At 44.5% G+C, this 23,692-nt stretch overlaps 1 protein-coding gene across 1 annotated transcript; it reads left to right on the forward strand.

Annotated features, from left to right (window-relative positions):
- The first annotated feature begins 1,093 nt into the window (after nt 1-1,093).
- On the forward strand, nt 1,094-21,532 carry Dgke (diacylglycerol kinase epsilon). The gene is made up of 11 exons (XM_032914054.1): nt 1,094-1,952; nt 6,781-6,940; nt 10,048-10,167; nt 11,368-11,511; nt 11,793-11,950; nt 12,617-12,668; nt 13,736-13,849; nt 17,462-17,533; nt 19,647-19,774; nt 20,357-20,468; nt 20,976-21,532. The coding sequence occupies exons 1-11, from the start codon at nt 1,495-1,497 to the stop codon at nt 21,159-21,161; spliced, it is 1,704 nt and encodes a 567-aa protein (XP_032769945.1). The 5' UTR covers nt 1,094-1,494; the 3' UTR covers nt 21,162-21,532.
- The last annotated feature ends 2,160 nt before the right edge of the window (nt 21,533-23,692 follow it).

Genomic DNA, 23,692 nt, shown 5'->3' on the forward strand with positions numbered 1-23,692 from the left:
AATTCTTTTTAGAACTATGTTTGCTTATTTACTTATTATTTATGTTTGTGTATACGTCTGTAGGTACTCACATGCCACAGAGAGTGTTTGGGTCCCAAGAATCAAAGTGAGGTTTGTCAGGCTTAGTGGCAGGTTCCTGCTGAACCATCTCCCTGGCCCATGAATAGCCAAAGAAAAAGAAAGTGATCTGGGGGGTTGTGGTGAACTGTTGGGGTTGTTTTGGTTTGAGTTTTTTGTTTGTTTGTTTTGTTTTGCTTATTTGTTTGAGGCAGAGTCTTATTGTGTATCCCTAGTTGACCAAGGACCCGTGTTAATCCCACCAGTAGAGAATAAGACCACTACCACAATTTAAAACCAAGTTTAAAGTAAGCTTTAATTAACTATTGGCCAGGGTGATGGACTCTCTGGCCAGGTCCACCTCTGGGTTCCCAGAAAATGGCCTCGAGTCGTGCTTTGCAGAAGCTTAAAAGGGCAAAACCCACAATTCACTTCATTTCCCATCAGGTTCAATCAGGGGCAAGCATATATCTTGGCGTATTTCCTGCCTACACGTGCCCCTGATTTACCTCTGGCCGGCAAGTGATCAAGCACATCCGTGCAGATGAGTCAAACAAACACGGAACAAACGGGAGCTCATCCTTAAATGCAAACAGAACTCTTAACCTGGATGGTGTCGTTTTTCTGTTTTGGTCCTCACACAGGCTGATCCTGAACTCACTGAGATCCATCCACCTCTGCAGGACACATGCCCGGTTACTTTATTATGTTATTTTACTTATACACAAAGAGCACTAGTGACTTTTGGCAATCTTTGATTAGTGCCATTCAGAACATAACACTTTCAAAAAGAACAAACACTTCCCTATATGGTCCAAACCCTTGATGTCTTTCAACTTCGCAAGCCACTTCCAGCCTCCGCCCCGCCCACCTGACCCCTCCCACCCAAGGCAGCCGCGCGACCCGCCTATAAATACAACTGGTCCCGCCTATAAATAAATGTTATCAGCGCAGGCCCCGCCCTCCTCTAGCTCCGCCCACCATCGGAAAGCGCTACCATAGGCCTTGTCCTACCTGGCCCCGCCCTTGTTCTGGGCGCGTCAGGCCCCGCCCAGTCCTCGCTAAGCAGCCGGCCGGCGTGCGGACTGCGCAGGTGCGCTCCTCAAGCGCGGCCTCCTCATCCCACGCACATCTCACAGCGTGAGGGTGGGACGGCGGCCAGAGGCTTGGCTGGAGGTGGTACCCGAGACCGCGAGAGCGAACTGGGGTCTCCAGAGACCTCGCGATAGGGGCGCGGGCAAGGCCCAGCGCGACGGCCGTTGTGAGCACGGTGGCCACGGGCCGGGCCTGTGCTGCACGGAGCCCGCGGGTGCGACCTGCGCCTTTCCCGGGGCCGAGGCCACGCGCAGCGAAGACGAGCTGCAACCCCACGCTGTGAGTCCTAGAGCAAGCCCTCGGGACCCGGCCTCTCCGTAGGCCACGCCTGGGCCTGGGAAGATGGAGGGAGACCAGCGGTCCGGCCCATCGGCGCAGGGCCTGCTCCCCGATGGCCACTTGATCCTATGGACGCTGTTCTCCGTGCTGTTGCCGGTGTTCATCACCTTATGGTGTAGTCTGCAGCGTTCGCGCCGGCAGCTGCACCGCAGGGACATCTTCCGCAAGAGCAAGCACTGCTGGCGTGACACCGACCTGTTCAGCCACCCCACCTACTGCTGCGTGTGCGCCCAGCACATCCTGCAAGGAGCCTTCTGCGACTGCTGCGGGCTCCGCGTGGACGAGGGCTGCCTCAAGAAGGTCGACAAGCGCTTCCCGTGCAAGGAGATCATGCTCAAGAACGACAGCAGGGCCGCAGATGCGATGCCCCACCACTGGATCCGCGGCAACGTCCCCCTGTGCACTTACTGTGTAATCTGCAGGCAGCAGTGTGGCAGCCAGCCTAAACTCTGCGACTACAGGTATGGCTTTTGTGGGAGGCAGGATTGCAAACAGTGGGTGGCAATCTCAGCAAATGGCCTAAACTACTCACGGCATCCCTGGCGTTTGCAGCAGGTCTCATGTAGATGTTGCTGTTTGAGACAAAGTCTCCTGTAGCCAGGCTAGCCTCAAACTCACTGGATAGCAAAAGATGACCTTGAATTTTTAATGCTTCTGCCTTCCCCTCCCCGCGCTGAGATTACTGGTGTGCACCACCAGAACCAGTTCATGAGGTGCTGGGTATCGAATCCAAAGGCCTTAAGCATGCTATTTCAGCACTCTTACTGAACACCACCACCACACAAAACTTCCCACCCTTTCCAGGGCTCTTAATTTCCATCAAAGGCCTCTTAAGTGCTGCCTGACGAGTGGCTAATCTATAGCACCCCATTTTTCATAAGGAAAAATGAAGGATACCCAAAGAACCTTATGCCAGTCACAAAACCAATTGGTTCTTGGTTTGAAACTATGCAAACAAGGGTCTTCCCAAAGGAGCGTTTTAAATTTCTTTTGCTAACACAGCGATTGGTGTCATAGTCAAGTGTTTGACACCCAAGACAGGAAAGGAGTATTACACCTGCCACTCATTTATTTATAGGGGAGTGCGCCTTTGCAATGGAGTTGTATATGTGGAGGTTAGGAGGCAACTTTGCGAAATGAGCTCTTAACTCATCAGGCTGCTGGTCTCTCTGACCAGCCCTGAAAGGGAATTTCTGTTGTCAGATCTTTCAGGACTAGTGTCTCAGATGAGTCGCCTGAGTTAGACTGAGAGTGTTTTCATGGCTTCTGCATATACACTGAACAAGGGATCTTGCGTGGTGGAATGCTGTGTGAAACAGGCTTCCGTGCTGGAGGCTGGTGAGCAACAGTGCTGCCATGCAGGTCCTCTCCTCGCTCTGTCCGCAGTTGAGAAAACGGAAGATAAAGTAGGGCTGGTTCCCCAAGATTTCCAACACCCAGCCTTATTAGAGCCTTGTCTGGACTTTACTGTGTAACAGGTTTTATTTCCAACAAGTAGAAAACCCCACACCCTTTCAAGAGCCGAGCAGAAAGGTGGTAATAACTCTGAAGCTACTGTGCGTGTGGGCACATTGCACGCGGGTGTTGGTATTGCTCTCTGCACACGAGTGCAGATACCCACAGCAGCCACAAGGGGCATCAGCCTACCCTGGAGCTGATGTAAGCTTCCCAGCGTGGGTGCTGGGAATCAAAGGGTCCTCTGTGAGAGCAGTTGTACATATTCATAACCATTGACCCATCTCTCCTTCCTGTCCTCTCTAAATGTTCTTGTTACATTTGAACTTACGGTCCATGCTGGGTCACATTGAGAGCGTTATTAATACTGATGCCAGAAAATAAGCCAATATCCAGGTGATCACAGTCAAGCAAAGATAAGTGGTTGCCATATTTAAGTTGTTTTTCTTTTAAGTTGTATGTGTGTGGGTTTTTTACCTACAAGTTTATCTGCATCACATGTATACTTCGTACTACATGGAGGCCAAAAGAAAGCCTCTGATCCCCTGGAACTGGAGTTGCAAAGAGTTGTGGGCTGCTGTACAGGTGCCGGGAGTCAAACCCAGGTCCTCTCCGAGAGCACCCAGTGCCCTTAATCACAGATTCATCCCTCTAGCCTCACTTTTAACTTTCAAAAAATGTATTAGATTAGCTGGGTAGTGGTGGCACAAACCTTTAATCCCAGCACTTGGAAGGCAGAGGCAGGCGGAGTGGTTAAGAGCACTGACTGCTCTTCCAGAGGTCCCGAGTTCAATTCCCAGCAACCACATGGTGGCTCACAACCATCTGTGATGGGATCTGATGCCCTCTTCTGGTGTGTATGAAGACAGCGACAGTGTACTCATATAAATAAATCTTAAAAAAGAAAGAAAGAAAACTCAGTTTACATAGTTATAAAAGATCTCTGAGTTAAAACAGTAGAGTACTTTTTTTTTATCATCCAGACAGGTTTTTAGGTACTAATGGACAGGGCTTTAAAAACCATGGTTTAGGGCCTGGGGATGTAGCTTAGTCGGTAGAATGCCTACCTATTGTGTATGAAGCCTCGGTTCAGTTTCCACCACCACATAACTCCTCTGGTCATGCACACCTGTAATCTCAACACCTGAGAGGTGGGAGGCAGGGGGATCACAGACATTCAAGGTCATCCTTGGCCAGATACAGAGTTTGAGGCCAGCTGGGAATACATGAAACCCTAAGGAGAAAACAGAAAAAAATTAGCAGAAAAAAGATTGACTAAGTTATAACATATCCATCCATATAATGTAATATTACACATTTCTTTCTAACCCAGGTTTTTAAAAAATACTCTTAGGAAATATCTTAGGAAAATATGCCTGATACCAACTAGGAAGGAACACAGTGTCCAGTACATATACAGACCAGGTTCCTACTTGAAAAGCATTTTCGCACTGTAAAACTAAGAGTAAGTGCTCCAAAGAATTGAGTGGCTGTCTGTAGATGACTTTATCTACATACCTAAATTCTCAAGCATGTTAGTGTTATTTAAAATACGGTTTTTAAAAACTTAGTGAAGAAATTCATGAATATATTCTAGTTTTTAGAAACTTAACTAAACACAAAAATAACAGGGTTAGAAGATCATGCTTCCCCAGCCTTAGTCTTGTCTTCCCAGAGGAAATTATTGTGAAATACTTGAGTGGGTATTTTTGCAGATTATGTTCAATAATAATATACCATTTTTAGATTACAATTATCTTTTATAAGGCCACCATCATGTGTAACCCCGTCAGGAGGTTCTTGGGGGTATTAGTTTTTTGGGGTGCACTTGTGCTCTGCCTGCATACATTTATGTGCCCCATGAATGCCTGGTGTCCCCGGGTCAGAAGAGGGTGTCAGCTCCCTTAGAGGTCGAGTTATAATGCTGATGAGCATGGGCGTCTAACCAGGTCCTCTGCAGGAGTAATAAATGCTTTTAACTGCAGAGCCATCTCCCAGCCCCTGCCCATGCTTTTTCAACACTATAGGTTTTTGTTTGTTTGTTGGGTTTTGTTCCGTTTTTATTTTGTCTTGTTCCAAGAACAGCATTTTCTGAAGGGGAAACTATGGCTCCTCGAAGTGTGTCCCATACTGCTTATCTCCCTGTGACAACAGTTTACATGCCAGATCTGATTAGCCATGCAGGGGTGAAACCAAGGAGGTGAGTAAGTAGATCAGTGTCTCATAGTCTTACTCAGCTTAAAAATTGGTTGTGAGAGGAGCTGGAAAAGATGGTTCAGTGATTATGAGCACTGACTGCACTTCCAGAGAGGACCCGGGTTCAATTCCCAGCACCTATATGGCAGCTCCAACCATAACTCCAAGAGCTGACACCCTCACACAGACGTACATGGTGAGATTTGACCCTTTTCCCCTAAATGTGGTATCTGGGAGAAAATAAATAGAATATAGCAGTTAGAGTTAGCTGAGCTACAGTCGTATGTATGTAGGTAAGAAACAACAGCAGAATAGCAGGAACAAGTCCTGGGTTGCATCCCCAGCACTGGAGGGAAAAATTGACCCAAGCCAAGTTTGGCCCTCTTGCCTCTAATTCTACTACTCTCAAACCTGGAATTCAAAGTCACAGAGCCAAAAAGCAGAATCTTTTATCAAAAACAATAATGTATACAGTGATCGCAATAAAATAGGAATTAGCCGCAGGCCACCAGTAGACGGAACAGTTACATCAACCGTAACCATCTGCTACAGTTTCTGACGTTAAAGGCCATTATTTATAAATGTCCTGAGCACGCCGTGCTGTAATTGTCTCTAACACAATGTTCAGGTATCTATTTTTAGCCCTCAGTAGAACTCTTGAGTAAGCAGCAGTAATTACTTGACAAGTCTCAACATCCAAGAGGAAAAAACACCTTTAAAATAGAAGGCCCAGAGTCAACATTCCCTCCTTTATAAATCAGTTGATTCTGCTCTTCTCTGGTGGCCTGATTTTGCTAGTCAGGTGTGTCTTATCTGTGAGTGGATTAAATAGTTGAGCGGATTAATAATAGAACGCCTGAGTCTCCAGCACTAATCCCTGCCTGTTGTTGGCACTGGCACCAGAACAGAGTAAATCTGGATGCACATGTCCTATCTTTGTTTTAGAACCAGACATTGAGCTATTTATCAGCTCCTAAAAGAAGTGGGATGTTTGGGGGCTGGAAAGATAGCTCAGTGGTTGAGAGCACTGGGTGCTCTAACAAAGAACCTGGCACCCACGTGGCAGCGTGCCACTCACTGTCTGTAATTCCAGCTCCAGTTCCCACACCTTTATACACATACACATGCATCTAAAACATCAATGCCATAAAATAAAGCCTTTAAAAAGAGAAATGGGCTGTTTTGCATTCTACATAAAAGTTGGAACCTTTCCAGACCAGGTGCGTGGAACTACAGGTATCAACAGATTGACCTAATGCACACACGTTTCTGTGTACAGCTGTTGTTCCAGGTTGACCTTTTTTTTTTTTTTTTTCTTCTTCTTCTTTTTTTCCGGAGCTGGGGACCGAATCCAGGGCCTTGGGTTTGCTAGGCAAGTGCTCTACCACTGAGCTAAATCCCCAACCCCCAGGTTGACCTTTTTAGGGAGGTTGTGCCTACAGGTATTACCAAATTACAGAATTGCCCTAAGAAGTTACTTATTCACTTTAAAATTATGATCATATGTATTATTTTTGTGGAATTTTTTATTATGTTTATTTCTGTGTGGATAGACTGTTTTAACTTTTCACAGAATATGGTCTGTGGCTTGGGAACACTGGTTTAGCAATAGTTGACAGCTGTTTCTACTTTCCTCAGGTGTGTTTGGTGCCAGCAGACAGTCCACGATGAGTGCATGAGAGGCAGCTTAAAGAGTGAGAAGTGTGATTTTGGAGAATTCAAAAATCTCATCATCCCTCCAAGTTATTTAACGTCCATTAACCAGATGCGTAAAGACAAAAACACAAATTATGAAGTGGTAATTAATTTATTTTCTTATAATTTTATTCATTTAAATTTAACATATAAGATAGTTAATTTTGTGTATTTGAGAAAAATTGGGAATTAAGTAACTAAGAGGTAAAGGGATATAAAATGTTATGGTAAACGGTAAAACTTTACCCAAGGTCCACCATGATGTCAGACATCCTTACTAGCACCACTTAGGAGTAAAGGCAGCAGGACCAAAAGTTTAAGGCCAGCTTAGTTTATATGGCAAATTCTGGAATGCTTAGTAAAATCTGGTTTCAAAAACTAAGAGCCAGGGTCTGGAGAGGGGCTCAGCAGTTAAGAGCACTGACTGTTCTTCCAGAGGATCATGATTTGATTCTCAGCACCTCAGTAGAGCCTCAGAACCAGATCTAACTCTCATACAAAGAGATCCAGTACGCCCTGTGGCCTGTGGCATTGCTTCGATCTAGAACACAGGCATAAATGCAGCTAAAACACCCATCTATGCATGAAATAGTAAAAGAGCCTTAAATCACGGTACTCAAGAGGCAGGAGGCAGACAGATCTGTGAGGCCCTGTCTCAAAAAACAAAGCGAAACAACTAGGAATCACAAACAACAAAATCCTGCAAGCTGATATATCCCCAGATACATCCAGAAAAGGAAAACAAAGAGATAAGGGAAAATAAAATCCAGTTTGTCGATGGCTAAAAGAACATGATGTGTATTAACTGGGGACAGACTCCCAGATGTAAAGGTTGAGCATCCCTGATCCAACATTTTAGGTGCTGTCATGACACCACAGGTAGAAAATCCTCCAATTTCAATTCAGGTTGTAGTCAAAATGTAGGGACAGTAAAAAATGTCCTACAAAATTACCTATGTGCTATGTATGAAGGTTCATACATAGTTAATTAAATCAACTTCATATTAAACTTGGATCTGATTTCCAAAACACCCCATTGTGTATGTGCAAACACACTCCAAACTAAGAGACACTTCGGGCCAGGCAAGGTGCCTGTCTTTAATCCCAGCACTCTGGCTGGATCACTCAATTTGGGGCCAGCCTGGTCTACAGAATACAGGTTTTCAGAGTATCCAGAGTTATACAGAGAAATTTTGTCAGGGTTGGGGGAACAACATAGAATGACGACAGGACACATGAGGGACAGGCACGATGACACAGCCTACCACTGGCTGCTGATCTGCTGGCAACAGTCCATAGAGTGGAAGACATGGTGTCTGTTTATGTCCACTGGTGCTCCAGGCTCTGACGGATAGGTCCACATTCAGACCAAGCTTAGTAACTGTGAGAGGAAACGGGAGGGGAGACACAGTGAGGCCATAGGCCTGAGGGGGTGAGGAGGACACTCAGCACTTAGGGTTCAAGCATTTCTGGTAAGGGACACTCAACCTAGGTAATGTGGTATGTATGTGGTAAATTACCTGATGACTTTGATTATTTTAGAAGTCAATGAAAATTATTAAGAATCCCATTTTCTTATTGTTTTTATACTAATTTGATTTAACAGTAGAGTGGACTGCTTTATTAATGAGTTTCTTTTAAAAATTTTTATTTACTTTGTATGTATGCATGTGTGCATGTACCATGACTCCATGGGTACCTGCACTCAACACATGCACATCACACACAACTGAAAATGAAAATAAAATATTTTTTAAACGCTTATTACATTTACTTATTTCATGGGGACTGTGCACATGCCATGGAGCATGTGCGGAGTTAACTTGTGGGAGTTGGGTTCATTCTTTCTGCCAGGTAGGTTCCAGGGATTGAACTGAGGGTGTTGGGCGGGGCAGTGAGCACTTTTACCTGCTGAGCCATCTTGCCAGCCCCCTATGTATTAGTCAGAAGTCAGTTAGGACATGCTTGGATATTCATATTTAAAAGGACTTCTAGTTGTCTTCTAACAGGCTTTTGTGAGCCACCTGAAGTGGGTTCTGGAAACCACAGTCAAGTCCTCTGCAGGAGCCTCATGAAAATATTGTTTAAAGAATGATAAGGGGGCTGGAGAGATGGCTCAGTGGTTAAGAGCACTGACTGCTCTTCCAGAGGTCCTGAGTTCAAATCCCAGCAACCACATGGTGGCTCACAACCATCTGTAATGAGATCTGATGCCCTCTTCTGATGTGTCTGAAGACAGCTACAGTGTACTTGTATATAATAAAAAACCGATTGAACAAAAATACTCTAAAATTTAAAAAAAAAAAAAAGAATGATAAAGGGGCCGGAAAGAGGGCTCAGCAGTAAAGAGCACTGGCTGCACTTCCAGAGGCCCAGTTTCAATTCCCAGCACCCAAGGGACAGCTCACAGCTGTCTGTAATTCTAGTTCCAAGGGATTGGCACCCCCTGGCTTCTGAGGACAGAGTGAGTTCCAGGACAGCCAGGGCTACACAGAGAAACCCTGTCTCAAAACAAGAACAACAGGGTTGGGAATATAGCTCAGTGGTAGAGTGCTTGCCTAGGAAGCGCAAGGCCCTGGGTTCGGTCCCCAGCTCCGAAAAAAAAAAAAAAAAAAACAAGAACAACAACCAAAAAGTTGATTTCATAAAATGGAAGATGCAGAAGGAATACTGTGGAGACAGGAAATGGTTCAGTCAGTCAGTACTTGCCATGCAGGCATAAGGGGCTCACTCAGTCCTCAGCATCTGTGTTGGAGGTTGAGCTGGTGGCATTTATTAGCAAGCCTGCCTAGGGAGACAGAGCTTCGGGGCCTTGGTGGCCAGCCAGCCTAGCATAACTGACAAGTCCTGACCTGTGGGGAGAGCGTCTCCAGAAGGAAGACAGCCGCTCTGCTGGAACACTTTTTATCGCAGCACTTGGGTGTCTGGGGGAAGTTGATCTCTGAGTTCCAGACCAAACAAGACTGCCTCGAAAGGGAGGGAAGGAGGGTGGGTGGTCTGACCTTCACATAGAGACATACACATAAGTCTGCATTGAGTGGAAGGCTAAGCTGGACAGTCCTATGTATTCCTGGGTTTTTATTGTCTCCATGGTGCTGCATAGTTCTTATCTCAGCAACTTGCAGCTCCACTGTTACTAAGGGAAGTTTTATGTTTGCCATCTCTCACTCTAACCCCATTTTGTTCCCGTTCATTTTTTTTTTTTTTTAGCTTGCTTCTAAGTTTGGAAAGCAGTGGACCCCATTAATAATCCTGGCCAACTCTCGTAGTGGAACTAACATGGGAGAAGGACTGTTGGGAGAGTTTAAGATGCTGTTAAATCCCGTCCAGGTAACTGAAAGAGAAGGCTTTCCTTCTAAGTCTCCTTACTTTTACCTTTTATTTTCTCTGAAATGCCATGGTTATTGGTGCCTTGACTCACTGTTTAGTCATAGGAAAGAGTAGTGATTGTAAAACACTCAAGCCCTTCAAATATAAAGTAAAACAAGAATCGTAGCACCTAGCGATCCCGTTTCATGGGAAATGAAGCCTTATGTCTCACAGACTCAGGAGCAGATGTTCAAGGGCAGCAGTGTCCATACTTGACAAAGGTAGGCTGGCTCGGCTGTCCACTGGCTGCCGAGTGGTTAAGCAGACTGTCTGCATAAGGTGGTGTACTTCTCAGTAAATGAAAGACACCAACTATACATTACTGTGAGGGAACTATCCTGCTACATCACTCCCGGCTGAAGGGATCATACCGCACAGTTGCATTCCTGTGGCCTAGCCAGGAAAGGCAGGTCAGTAGAGTCAGAAGGTGTAGACGGTAACTGCTATTAACAGTAACATGCGCAAACTTGTGTTTCCTCAGTGATTTAAATATTTTCTGCCGTTGCGATATATCTTCGTAATTTCAAACCCAATGACTAACTAGCAACTTAACAGATATATGGTGATTTATCAAGTTTCCTATCATTGGAAATTAAGATTGTCCCTGCACTTGAATTACTATAAACTCTACCACAGAGGTCACTCTACAGAGGCCATTAGTCTCTTAGCATTTCCTGTGTCAGTAAATACTTATAGATAATCAGAGTCCTTTTATTTTAGGTCACTGTGTATTTGTCAGAATTGTTTTTTTAGAACTTTGTGCTAGTATTTTGTTTTGCTTTTAAGGCATAATGATTGGAACACTGGCTAAAGGAGGGTTTGGCCCACTGTGGTGTGAGGTGAATGGAAAGGAGTCAGACAGCGTCAGACTCAGTTTGAACCATACCTCAGCATCTACAGATTGGCCAGCAGCTGACCTAACCTCCTGGCCTCAGTGTCCTAATCAGTGGAATAAGTAAGGCTGGCTCCTCCTCTGTGGGTCAGCGTACAGTCCGAGCTCAGTAAACTGGAGGTGTGGTCTGTCTCTGGGGAGCTGCGAGAGGAAATGCGTAATAGCCAGAGCTGCTACTCGGTCGCCCTCTGTTCATCCAGAAGGTAGTCATAGGCAGTGAAAGACAGTGCTGGGTGAAAATAACAGTGGTCGTGTCCCTTCGTTTGTAGGTGTTCGATGTCACTAAAACTCCTCCGATCAAAGCTCTGCAGCTGTGCACGCTTCTTCCTTATTACTCCGTTCGAGTCCTTGTCTGTGGAGGGGACGGGACTGTGGGCTGGGTGCTCGACGCAATTGATGAAATGAAGATTAAGGTATCTGTCTTTGCGAACTACTGTAATGGCGGCTGATGCTGTGGCCCAGTGGTAGAGTGCTTGTCTAGCATGTGCGATTCAGTTCCGCACCGCCTCCCCCCAAAAGAATGAAGCTAGCAGGCGACTATCAGTAGTTAGGAACGAGACACTGATTAAGGAGTTCGCACACTTACAGTTGCTGTGTTTGTGTCTTTGTTGCATCAGTCTTTAAATTTTACAATTACTACTATGCTACAAATAATCTAAAGAGAAAAATCTGCAGTGTGTCATTTATATTCTAGGGACAAGAAAAATACATTCCAGAGGTTGCAGTCTTACCTCTGGGAACAGGCAACGACCTATCCAATACCCTGGGCTGGGGTACTGGCTATGCTGGAGAGATCCCGGTTGCACAGGTCTTAAGGAATGTAATGGAAGCAGATGGAATCAAACTAGACAGGTGAGCTGCACTGTGCTAGCAGGGCTGTTATTTGAGCTTGGGGATATTGTTTTTATAAATGACGACTTGTGTAGCTACAAAATGTAATGAAGTTGGCCAGGCACGATGACTCGTACCTGTAATCCCAGCATTTGGGAGATTGAAACAGGAATTGCCATGAATCTGAGGCCAACCTAGGCCATAGTGTTGAGACTGTCTCAAAAAAAAAAGGAGAGGGGTGAGGGTGGCTGGAGAGATGGCTCAGTGGTTAAGAGCACTGACTGAGGTCCTGAGTTCAATTCCCAGCAACCACATGGTGGCTCACAACCATCTGTAATGGGATCCGATGCCCTCTTCTGGTGTGTCTGAAGACAGCTACAGTGTATGTATGTGTGTGTGTGTGTGTGTGTATGTATGTATGTATGTATGTATGTATGTATGTATGTATGTATAGATAGATAGATAGACCGATCAATCTGAGAAAAAAAACCAAGTTCAATGTAATTTAAATGAAAAGAACTATATTTGCTATACTTACAACTGGTGCTGGTGTCTTGTCTTGATATTATAAATGTTTCAGTTATAAATTATGCCAAAATTTGCACACTTGCTTAGATGTGACTAAGTTCTCAAATGCTTTAAAAACAGCACTTACTAAAATAGAATTTTTTGACTTCTGTTTCTTAGATGGAAAGTGCAGGTAACAAATAAAGGCTACTACAGTTTAAGGAAACCCAAGGTAAGTGTTAGTGCTTGAGCTGTAAGCAGCTGCAGATGTCTGCAGAGTCCGTGGTGGGCGGAGCCACCTGGTGTAAAGGGGCCTGGGCAGAATAGAGTGCAGAGTGCCTGCCTTCCTCACTGAGCGGCTGCTTCCGTCCGTTTCCCCCGTTGGCTTGCATTCTGGGAGGTGCTAGGTGAATCCTCTGCCACTGAGCCCCAGCCCAGCCCCAAGCTGGACTGTATAAAGTGTGCTGTGGAAGAGAGTATTGCCCGAGTGCGCTAGTTCTGCCACCCTGGCAGGTCGAGCTAATTTGGGTCAGTGAAGAAACAGAATTTCCCTCAGAGGTGAAGCATGCCAGCAAATAGCAGAGATAAGAGAATATCTGTTTACTGGGAATCAAAGTCAAGGTTTCACGAATGCTGCCCAAGGACTTGCCTCTGGGCTATCCACAACCTCATCTATATTTAAGAAAAATTCTAAAGACGTGTGGCCATGGCTTACAGTCACAAGGGGAGCATGGGACAATCAGTCTGGAGACTCTAACATTAGACTGATGGAGACTTGGCGTTGATGCCCTCAGAAGGAGAATGCATAGCTACAAGAGTTCTAATTTTCATGCTAAGATGCATGGAAATGGTGTTAACCAAGAAAATAAAAAGAAAGAACTTTAGTTCCCGTGTAATGGATGAGGTCCTTGGCATGGTGACTCAGATGACTGTGGGGTGCTGAACAAGAGGCTGGTGGCTTATGCTTTCTGCTTAGGACTGAGAACAGAGCTAGACATGGAGACAGAAGAATTTAGGCTGAATTGATTGTACGGACTAAGGGAGTAAAAGTTTAGACCCACAGAGTCTGAAATCGCACAGAAGGTCCAGAGCAAGTGGTGCCATGAGAACACAGGACAGAGCCTACTGACAAAGTTCAGAGCCCTTCCAGCTGGAAGATCTGAGGTGTGGCGAGCCAAGCAGAAGCAGCAGGAGTCCTGTGTGAGAAAAGAGAGAGGAAAAGTAGTGCATTTTCCAGAAGAGTGCAGACTAAGACTGTGTGGCTCAGCTGCTAGAGTCACTGTCCATTCCTCTCTCCAGGAGTTCACAATGAACAACTACTTCTCTATTGGACCCGATGCCCTCATGGCTCTCAATTTTCACGCTCATCGTGAGAAGGCGCCGTCTCTGTTTTCCAGCCGAATCCTTAACAAGGTGTGTTGGATAAAATAACATTTCCTGCTTATCAGCGAAGGTACAGTAAAAATCAACAGTTCAATTATATTTAGCACTCTTAGATTCAGATCATACTGACTTACAGAAACATTCCTGTGCTCTGCTTTGTATAGGATTTCAAATTAAAATCTGTAAATATGCTTTGTTAACTATAACGAGAGTTTTAAAATTAAAAGTTGGGATATTTTACTTATATGGAAGTTAATTGGAGTATGTTGAAATATATTTTAAATAGCTGAAAATTCTAGGGAAAATAAATTTTTTGGTTATGTCACTAATAGAAAAAATATATTGTTAGCTTAGGAGAGCGCCACAAGGCAGTTAAAGTTACTCATGACAATTAACAGAAGTCTTGTTCCAGTTCCTAGCGTAGCTGGCTCCTTAAATGGAAGGATTGTTTGGGGTTTTGTTTTTGTTGGTTTGTTGTTAGTATTTTTGGATTTTTTTTTTGAGACAGGGTCTCTCTGGGTAGCCCTGAAACCTGCTGTGTAGAGTGGGCTGGCCTCGAATTGCAAGGATCCACCTGCCTCGGTTGGGATTAAAGGTGTGCTCCGAGATGCTTGGCTCTGTGTGGGATTTTTTTTTTTAATTATTTTTTTAGCTGTAAAAATAAATAGAAATTAGTTGTATCTATTTCTATTTTACAAATAGTTGAAATGTCATACTAGGTTGCAGAGTGTAGAGGCTGTCTTTTGACCATCACAGACTGCAGAGTGATGATCTGTGGGAAGCAAGAGGGCAGTTCTGCTTGACAGGACTCAGTAGCCAAGGGTGGTTCAGACTTCAGGAGTCTGACCCCAGGTGGTTTACTTCAGGCATATTTAAGCACAGCACAATTTGGTGAAAACTACTCTGGTGATAATTAACTCAGTCCCACATGTACAACAAAGTATACATGTGTCTGTCTGCTTGAGATCGACTGAGGAAAACATGCTTACAGTAAGGATCAGGGGGAGGATCTGGTGCCAGAAAATCTTTAGCCACAGAGAGTGCAAAGGTCACCAGACTAGAAAGCTCCAGCCTTTTGGACAGAGAACAAGTTTTACATCCTTCCCTTGAAGGAACAGTCCCATGTGCGTGTCTGTGAGCACAAAGACCTTGGTGCCCATGATAGCTTTATTGTTTAAAGAGAGAACTGTGGCTATAATAGAGACCAAGGTTGAATATAACTTGCATGGCTTGTCTAGCTATTCTGGGCAAGCATAGTGAACTTGTAAGAATAGCTAGCAGAGACCAAGGAAAGGGGAAAGCCATCCTAACCATGATCGCTATTTAAAGATCACTTGAGAGATTTCATTTATCTCTTTATGCAGATCATCAGTTCAGCCGTTGATGATAACACAGTAAAGCAACACATGCCAGGAACATTATTGGCAACCAAGATTATGCTTGAGTAACAGATAATCTACAGTAGCTCTGTTTTGTAACCCTGTTTCTCATTTGCTCATGTCTTGATTGGCTCCTGCTACTATTTCTACTGTTGTATTAGTAGTTTTACTAATCATATAGGCCATTTTTTAAATCTTTGTTTCCAGCAGTTAGTCCTGGAACTGGTAATCTTGAAAGACCACTGTAGCAGCAACCATTACAGTATCCAATAGATGCAAAGGACCATCACAATTTTCAGGGACAGCTCTTTCACAGACACTAGTATTTTTAAATAATATTACTAAAATAACATGGGCTGCAGAGATGGCTCAGTGGTTATGGGCACTGGACGCTCCTGCAGACGACCAGGGTTCTGTTGCCAGCACCCACCTGACAGCCCACATCCCTTTTTAACTCCAGTTCCAGGGAGTCAGATGCCCTCTGTGATTTCTACAGCCACTAAGCACAAGTGCAATACACAGACATATGTTCAGGCAAAACACCCATACACATAAGATAAAAAGAAATCTTTTTACAAGTAATGTTACTAAGACAATACATATTGCTATCTGTATAGTTAGCAACTTTAGGTTTCTATCAACCCTTCTATATTCAAAAGTGTTTATAGTGTTTGCTAGATTTATATGATTTTTTTGTAAATAATCTGGAATATTAGGAAAAGAGATTTTTCTTACTCCAACATAGTCTTATAAAATGTAAATCAGGAGGCAATGCTATGTAAACACAAAATATCCCATACATAGCCCACACTCCCTCTGAAAGACTAGTTAAACCACAAAATAGTAGGGTTTGTTGTCATCTTCTAAAGACAAGGATGATTCTGTAATTCTAACAAAATAGGAAACCTGAGGCAGGAGAATCACCACAAATCAAGGCCATTCTGGTCTGCGTGGAAAGACCCTGTCAAAGAAAACAAAAAGAGACGGTTCAGAAATGTTGCTCAATTGGTAGAGTTCATGTGTAGTATGCATGTAGCCCTGTGCCAAGGCTCAGCTGGAGAGTGGTGAGGAAATGGTCTTCAGGAGCTGTGAAAAGAGCAACTCAAAAGTCAAAGTGGGTACAGGCTGACAGCCTGTGTTCTGTTTGAGGCAGCTCAGCCAGATAGCTCAGCTCTCAAGCACCAAAGCCCAGTCTTTTATTTACACATCAATTAAGTCATTTATTCTAGGTCCAGCTTATGATTGTCCCACAATCAGCCTTCCTTGAGCCCAGCCCCTTGATTCTTAAGGAGAGCTAGCACATTTTTTAACACTGCAAATGAATTCAGAGATCTGCCTTTGTAAGCATAGCTGGTAATGGTGGGATCCCATCCTGAGATTGTCATTCCCATCTTGCCTGGGTCTAAACTAACTTTGTCCCAGGCTGACCTTGAACCCAGGAATCTGCCTGCCTTTGTATCTTTCTGGTAAGCTGCTTATTATTAGTGCAACTGCCTCCATTCTTTTAGGTCTGTGAAGCCCTACATATAATTCATATTGCATCCTTATATTTTGCATAGTTGAGAAATTATTTTTTTTTTGAACTCATGTTTTCATAGTTCTTTCCCACAGCCTTAAGGGCTGTTCTGATGGTCACATGGAGTCATTAACCTTGGCAAAGAGGATATTCCCCAATAGTCTTGGCAGAGAGGATATTCCTCACAGGAGGAATGTGAAGTAAAACACATATTTCTTATACAAACAAGCCTCATGTCCAGCAACCGTCAACACTCTTGGAGGCCCACACCCTGCTGGCTCTGTTCCAGGGGCAGGAATCATGTCATGCCATCCCTTAAATGGCCTTGCACGACTCGGCAGCCCTGGGTTTAACCCCTTAAAACCAAGTGTGGTGACAGCCAACCAACTGTAATCTCAGTACCCAAGAGGTAGAGGCAGGAGGATTAGGAGTTCAGACTAAGTATCAAATGCTAATCCAGACGGGGTTACATGAGCCCTATCTCCAAAAAGAGAAAGAAGGCTCACATTTCATGTTACAGTTCACCTAGAATTCTTCAGCTGCAGTTGCCAGATGAGATGCTGACTGAGTGTTAAAGAGTGAACCTGAGTTTCATGCCAGAGGCATCCCCGTTCTGTTTTTATGCCCAGGCCACACGCAAGCAGCAGCTTGTGGCAGAGCAGGAGCTGTGCTGTCGTGTTTCTCAGCATGCTAAGGCCGCATTTACAGTGTCTTCTTGATTTAGTGTCTTTTGTCCATTTTCCACAGGCTGTTTATTTATTCTATGGAACTAGAGATTGCTTGGTGCAAGAGTGTAAAGATTTGAATAAAAAAATTGAGGTAAGCTACTGATGCCTTTTCTAAAGGTTTAGGTATTTTCTGGATTCTGAAGTTCTTTAACAAATGCTGAGTTTTCTGCAAACATACTTTGTTCGTGGATGTGGAGCATTTTTCTTTTTTCTTTTTTCTTTTTTTCGGAGCTGGGGACCGAACCCAGGGCCTTGTGCTTGCTAGGCAAGCGCTCTACCACTGAGCTAAATCCCCAACCCCAATGTGGAGCATTTTTATGCCAGGCACTTGGCTACATTCTTTGTTTTTGTTTTTTATGTACACACACACACACACACACACACGGGTATATTTTATATATATGGATATAAATGAATGTGTTTGGTCTGTATCTATTAAGTGTACTAGTTTTGTGCCTGGTGCCCTGGGCTGCACCACATCCCCTGGAGCTTCAGTTCAGGGCAGTTGTAAGCTGTGTGGGTACTGGGAATTGAACTGGGTCCTCTGTAGGAGTAGCAGGTGCCCTTCACCACTGAGCCATGTCTGCACCCTCCACTGACCCAGGTTTCTTTATGGTCATCATTCCTCTACATTGTCACTACAACCCCCTATGTACTGTATGCCCAGAGACTGTAAAACTGTTTGAAGTTAAGTAATTTTCCTAAGTCACATGGGTCATGGTCATGGAAACTAGTAGTCGTCACAACTTAAACCCAGGTTTGTTTCAGAATCTGTTTAGCTGACTGATAGCAAATCTAAAGTTTCTGACACAGTACTGACTCATGTCAGTGCTCAGGCAAATGTAAGAGAGTAATTCATGTTTTGTATGATACCTTATATACTAAAGCAAATAAAATTGTATAAGCAGTAAGAGTAGGACATTGTTGATTGTGCGTTGCTGCAGAACCCAGACATCATATATAGCAGCCTTGTGTATCTTACTTGCTTCTAGAAAGAGTGTGTAATGGTTAATAACAACAAAGATATTAGAGGAGCTGTGAGAGTCTCCATTAAAGTGTTACTGAGTGATGCTGCTTCAGTGCAGAGCATGGCTTGCAGGGTGGAAGTGGGCAAGAGCCAAGACTAAAGGCATCCAGTCAGAAGCCGGGCCACGGTATCATACCAGCCTGTCTAGAACTTGAATTCTGCCCCTGTGCCAGGAAAATAAGCCAGAGGAGGCTTGTTAATGGGGGGGTGCTGTGTCGGTTTGTGCCCATTAAGGTGTTAGGGCGTGTGGGAGAATAAGGCCGGAGCGCACAGCCTGTTGAACGTCTATAGGGAGATAGGTTCTCCCACAAAATACTGTCAGAAGTGCAAGTCACAGACAGTGTCATGTGGTTTTCCCTACTAATTTGGTTGTAGGGAACACAGCATAGATAATGCCTGGTTCCTGCTCGGGGAATGTGAGGTGCCATGCTGCTCTCCAGGGTGCAGAGGAAGTTTTTTTGAGTATCTTATTTTCTTATTTATGTGTGTAGGGGAGGGGGTTGCACACAAGTGCAGGTACCTAAGTAATTAGTTCCAGGGAATCTGGCCTCCCTGGACACCAGGTGTGTAAACGGTGTATAGACATAAGCAGGAATAAAATGTTTAAATATGTAAATTAAAAAAGGGCAAGGTGGTGATTGAAAAAAAGGACGATGTTGATAAATGGATTAAAAAGAGTTCCTCGAGGGGCTGGGGATTTAGCTCAGTGGTAGAGCGCTTGCCTAGCAAATAAATAAAAAAAAAAAAAAGATAAATGGGGCCCTGGGGTTGGGTCCCCAGCTCCTGAAAAAAAAAAAAAAAAAAAAAAGTGTTCCTCTTAGGGCCAAGGGGACAGCTCAGCTGGTGAAGGGCTTACAACACAAGTGAGGACCTTAGTCCAGTCCCCAGAAACCAAGTTTAAAAAGCAGTAAGGGCCAGGCAGTGACACTCAAAACCAAGATAGACAGCCTAGATTGACTCCACACCTGAGCGCACACCCGCACCAGGAATAAACCAGTTAATTAGTTCCGTTGTGTGAAGACAAAGAAAAGGCCAGGTTGCCTTGAGTGCAGGGCAGGAAGTTGCCTTCCCCTCAGGCATGTCCCACATCTCTGAGCATGCTTATTAAAGTTTGAGTTCCCAGGAGATAGCTGTGGAAATAGGGTGCCCTGTAGTAACTACTTGAATTTCTTTAAAGCTAGAGCTGGATGGTGAGCGAGTTGAACTGCCTAACTTGGAGGGAATTATTGTTCTGAACATTGGCTACTGGGGCGGTGGCTGCCGACTGTGGGAAGGAATGGGAGATGAGACGTATCCTCTAGCCAGGTATGTATGTGGCGATGTCGCTGCTTGACTGTTGGGGGAGTCGGGAGGTGGTTTGGTTTGGGATAAAGTCTGTAAAACAGGCTAACCTTGAACTCAGTCCTCCTGTTTCCCCTTCCTGGAACTAGATTATAGTTGTTAGTGCCACAGGTGACTGCAGTATGTGGCTATCACTTAGCGCCCTGGGTTTTTTGTTGTGTTGTTTGGTTCGGTTTGGTTTGGTTGTTTTCGAGACAGCATGGGACGATGTAGCTCTGGTTTACTAGAACTCAGAGCCTCTGCCTCCCTAATGTTGGGATTAAAGGTGTGCAATACTTCACCCAACCTTCTGGTTTGTTTTTGAACTCTCATGTTCACTCAGATTTTCACTGCTGTATATGTTAATAAGATGGCGGGTGGGTGTGGTTACACTAATGGCTTTAATTCTAATGGATGGGTGGATGGATGGATGGAGGTAGATAGATAGACAGACAGACAGACAGATTGACAAAGTAAGTTGATGACCCACCTGTATTAAAAGTGTTTTCTGTAGATAATTTGACTTCACTGCATTCTGTAGTCCACATTTTCTTCTTCTCACGTTAGACATGATGATGGCTTACTGGAAGTTGTTGGAGTATACGGGTCTTTCCACTGTGCTCAAATCCAGGTGAAACTGGCAAATCCTTTTCGAATCGGACAGGCGCATACCGTGCGGGTAGGTGACAGTGACTGGTAACAGAGACAGCGTGCACCTCTCTCCCCCACACTCAATAGCAGGGCTGCACCTCTCTCCCCCACACTCTGTAGCCAGGGCTGCACCTTACTCTCCCCACACTCTATAGCCGGGGCTTGCAGGGAGCTGGCCAGCCAATGAGATAAAGTGCCCACTGGAAGAGAATCCATAAAGTCTATGAAAAAGCTATATTCAGATGAATTTTTTAATGTTTTTAATTATTTTATGTATGTTAGTACACTGTAGCTGTCTTCAGACACAGAGAAGAGGGCATCATATCCCATTACAGATGGTTGTGAGCCACCACATGGTTGCCGGGAATTGAACTCAGGACCTCTGGAAGAGCAGTCAGCGCTCTTAACTGCTGCTCCATCTCTCCAGCCCGAGATTAGTTTTTAATGTCAGGCTGAGGACCTGTGGAGGTAGTGGTGTGGGCACACCTGCCTGTAGTTTCTAACGGACACTTTCTGATCATTTTCCTGGTTTCAGCTGACTTTGAAGTGCTCCAGGATGCCGATGCCGATGCAGGTGGATGGGGAGCCCTGGGCCCAAGGGCCCTGTACTGTCACCATAACGCACAAGACACATGCACTGATGCTGTACTTCTCTGGGGAGCAGTCGGATGATGACCTCTCAAGCCCTTCAGATCACGAGGACTTAAAGGAGGCCGAGTAGAAGGCTGAGATGAAGCGCATCTGCCCAGATGGGTGACATGTCGTCCACAGGACACTGCTGGCCGTCCAGCTGTCATTTCCTTCCTAGCATTGTGTGTGTGAGCATGTGAACAGCATTTCCACAGCTAGACTTCAGTATCACAGACAGACTCTCCTGTCAGCAACACACTCTGATCATTATCACTAATTGAAAAGAAAAACCCACCACAGAGAGGTCCAGGAAGATGAAACACTTCTTCCGGCTGGACATTGTAAGACTGGCCTCACGCCGCATTGTGCACTGCCTTGGTGGACAGGATGTGGATGGAGAGACCATTCCCTCCCTCAGTTGTTGGTGTGTATCAACGTGTTAAACGTTAGCTCGCTTTTGAACTGCCCTGGTTAACATGGGCTTCTTCCTGCAGTGTGCCCCACACCTCAAACCAAGTGGACCCTACATTGTGATTCCTAGGAGCACCTGAGGAGAAAAGTGGAAGGAAGATGGCGCTTACCATTTTCACAGTAGATATTTCCTATCGGGCTTTCAGATTTTCACGACCACATTGAACTGAAGTGCAAAATCTTTTTTTTTAATTGTTTTTGTTTGGGCAGTACTAAGGATTGAACCTCTGGAAGTCTAGATGAATGCTCTATCATTGAACTACACTCCAGCACTGGTGTGTGTATGCACACACACACACACACACACACATGTATATATGTATATACAACTAGATAGGTAGATGGGGCTAAAGTAAGATTTAGAAAACTTTGGATTGGAAGCTCTACAGTTCACCAGCTTTTCTTTAGACTAAAAGATATCATTGACTGGAAAAAATAGACACATAAGGGAAGCCTCCAAGTCAGATTAGTTACTCAAAAAATAGTCCAGGCTGATTGCCTTCAAGTTGAGTGGTCTTGTGTAGTGAAACACTGCAGGACTCTTGACAGCATTGCCCTCAGAGAGGGAGCTCTGCTAAGATGTTTGTATCCTATTTATTTCAAAGTACGAAAGATATATTTTTAACTTATTGTTTACCTGTGGCGTGATGCTTCTGTTAAGCGTTTACACTGTATTGTATAGCTTTATTTAGTAAAGTGGTCACATAAATCTACTGGTCACAGTCATAGCACTCTCTCTCTCTGTTCCATGGCGTATATACTCACTGTGCTCATTCCTCAGACCTTAAAAGGGAGGGCACATGAATAGTCGCAAAGCTTCCTTTCTTTCCTTGCCCCTCCCGCCTCCATTGAGAAGCACTTATTGAAGGCAGGCCCATAGCTGTCCATTAGGGGGTGATCTGCCGCTGCTGTCCGAGGCCTGCCTCTGCAGTTCGCCACACCAGTGGGCATCTGGCTTGGTGTGTTTCTGACAAATGGTGGTCTTTCGTGAATTAATTTCTGAAAGACTAGAATCTACTCCCAAACCACCATTTGTCTCCCTTTAATGGTTTCTTATGAATCTGCAGTCAGTGAGTTGCCATAAACGTCAGTTTAGTCACCTCAGGCCCAGATCATGTTTTTGAAAGGACAACTTAGTAAATAAAATATTAGTGAGTACATTATCCAAAGTAATTTTACCCTGCGGGGTTAACCTTTTCCACCTGTTCCTGGGGGCTACCAAATTCTACTGCTGAAAGATGTTCCACGGGTTTACGCCAACTTACACCTTCAGAGTGGATCCGCAGCTGAGGTTTGAGAGCCGTGAGAGTTTGCACCTTGTTCCTTGTGAGCTGATCGTGTTTGGTGTGTAATGAGATTCATCCTTAGAGTCGTGGTCAGAATTGTTAGAGAGTCACCCTCGGAGGCATACTATTAAATGTATTGTGGGTGTATTTAGTTACCTGTATTTCATAATGTTCTGTGTGTGGTAAAACAATTTATTAATTTAGGGCTATCAGTCAAGATAGTTAGGGTAACTACTGAGATTCTCCAGGTAGAGCAGGCTTGTGTCCCCTTGCCGGGACACACCATGATGTCTTTCTGATGCCTTACTCGGATTCCATTATGTAACTTCCACAATACTGTATCGTGAAACAGACCAATATTTTATTACTGCAGCTCACACTCTTAGGCACTAGTTTACCCAGCATTCCAGACAAATGTATAGGCATGTGCCTTGTTTGAATACAGTTTGTAATACTTGGTGTTTGCAAGTTATATATTAGATGGTGATAGCATATTACAAGCCTCTGTACTTCACAAAATGATTCACTATGAGATCCCTCTGTTCCATTTAAAGTTGTCTCCATAGCAACACAACTTACACATTCTCAGGAAAAACTAAGAACCCTCTCTTTGTATCTGTTCCCACATCTCTTGTCTTTTCTGCTCTAATACATTCTTCACGCCTCATGAACTTAGTGGCCTAAACTCCGGATAGGTCCTTAGGGATAGCTTTCAGCGCTTTGCATATGTAATAGTGTCAGAGGCTTCCCTGTCTCAGAGTAGGCGTTGTCCAGTAGTGCGGTAACTGAACTTAAATGTTTTAGACTTTCTGCAACTTAGCTGTGAACCTGTAATGTAGCTGATATTTATAAAAAAAATTATAGT

This window comes from Rattus rattus, chromosome 9 (genome assembly GCF_011064425.1).
Source record: "Rattus rattus isolate New Zealand chromosome 9, Rrattus_CSIRO_v1, whole genome shotgun sequence".
In the NCBI taxonomy this organism is placed as follows: domain Eukaryota; kingdom Metazoa; phylum Chordata; class Mammalia; order Rodentia; family Muridae; genus Rattus; species Rattus rattus.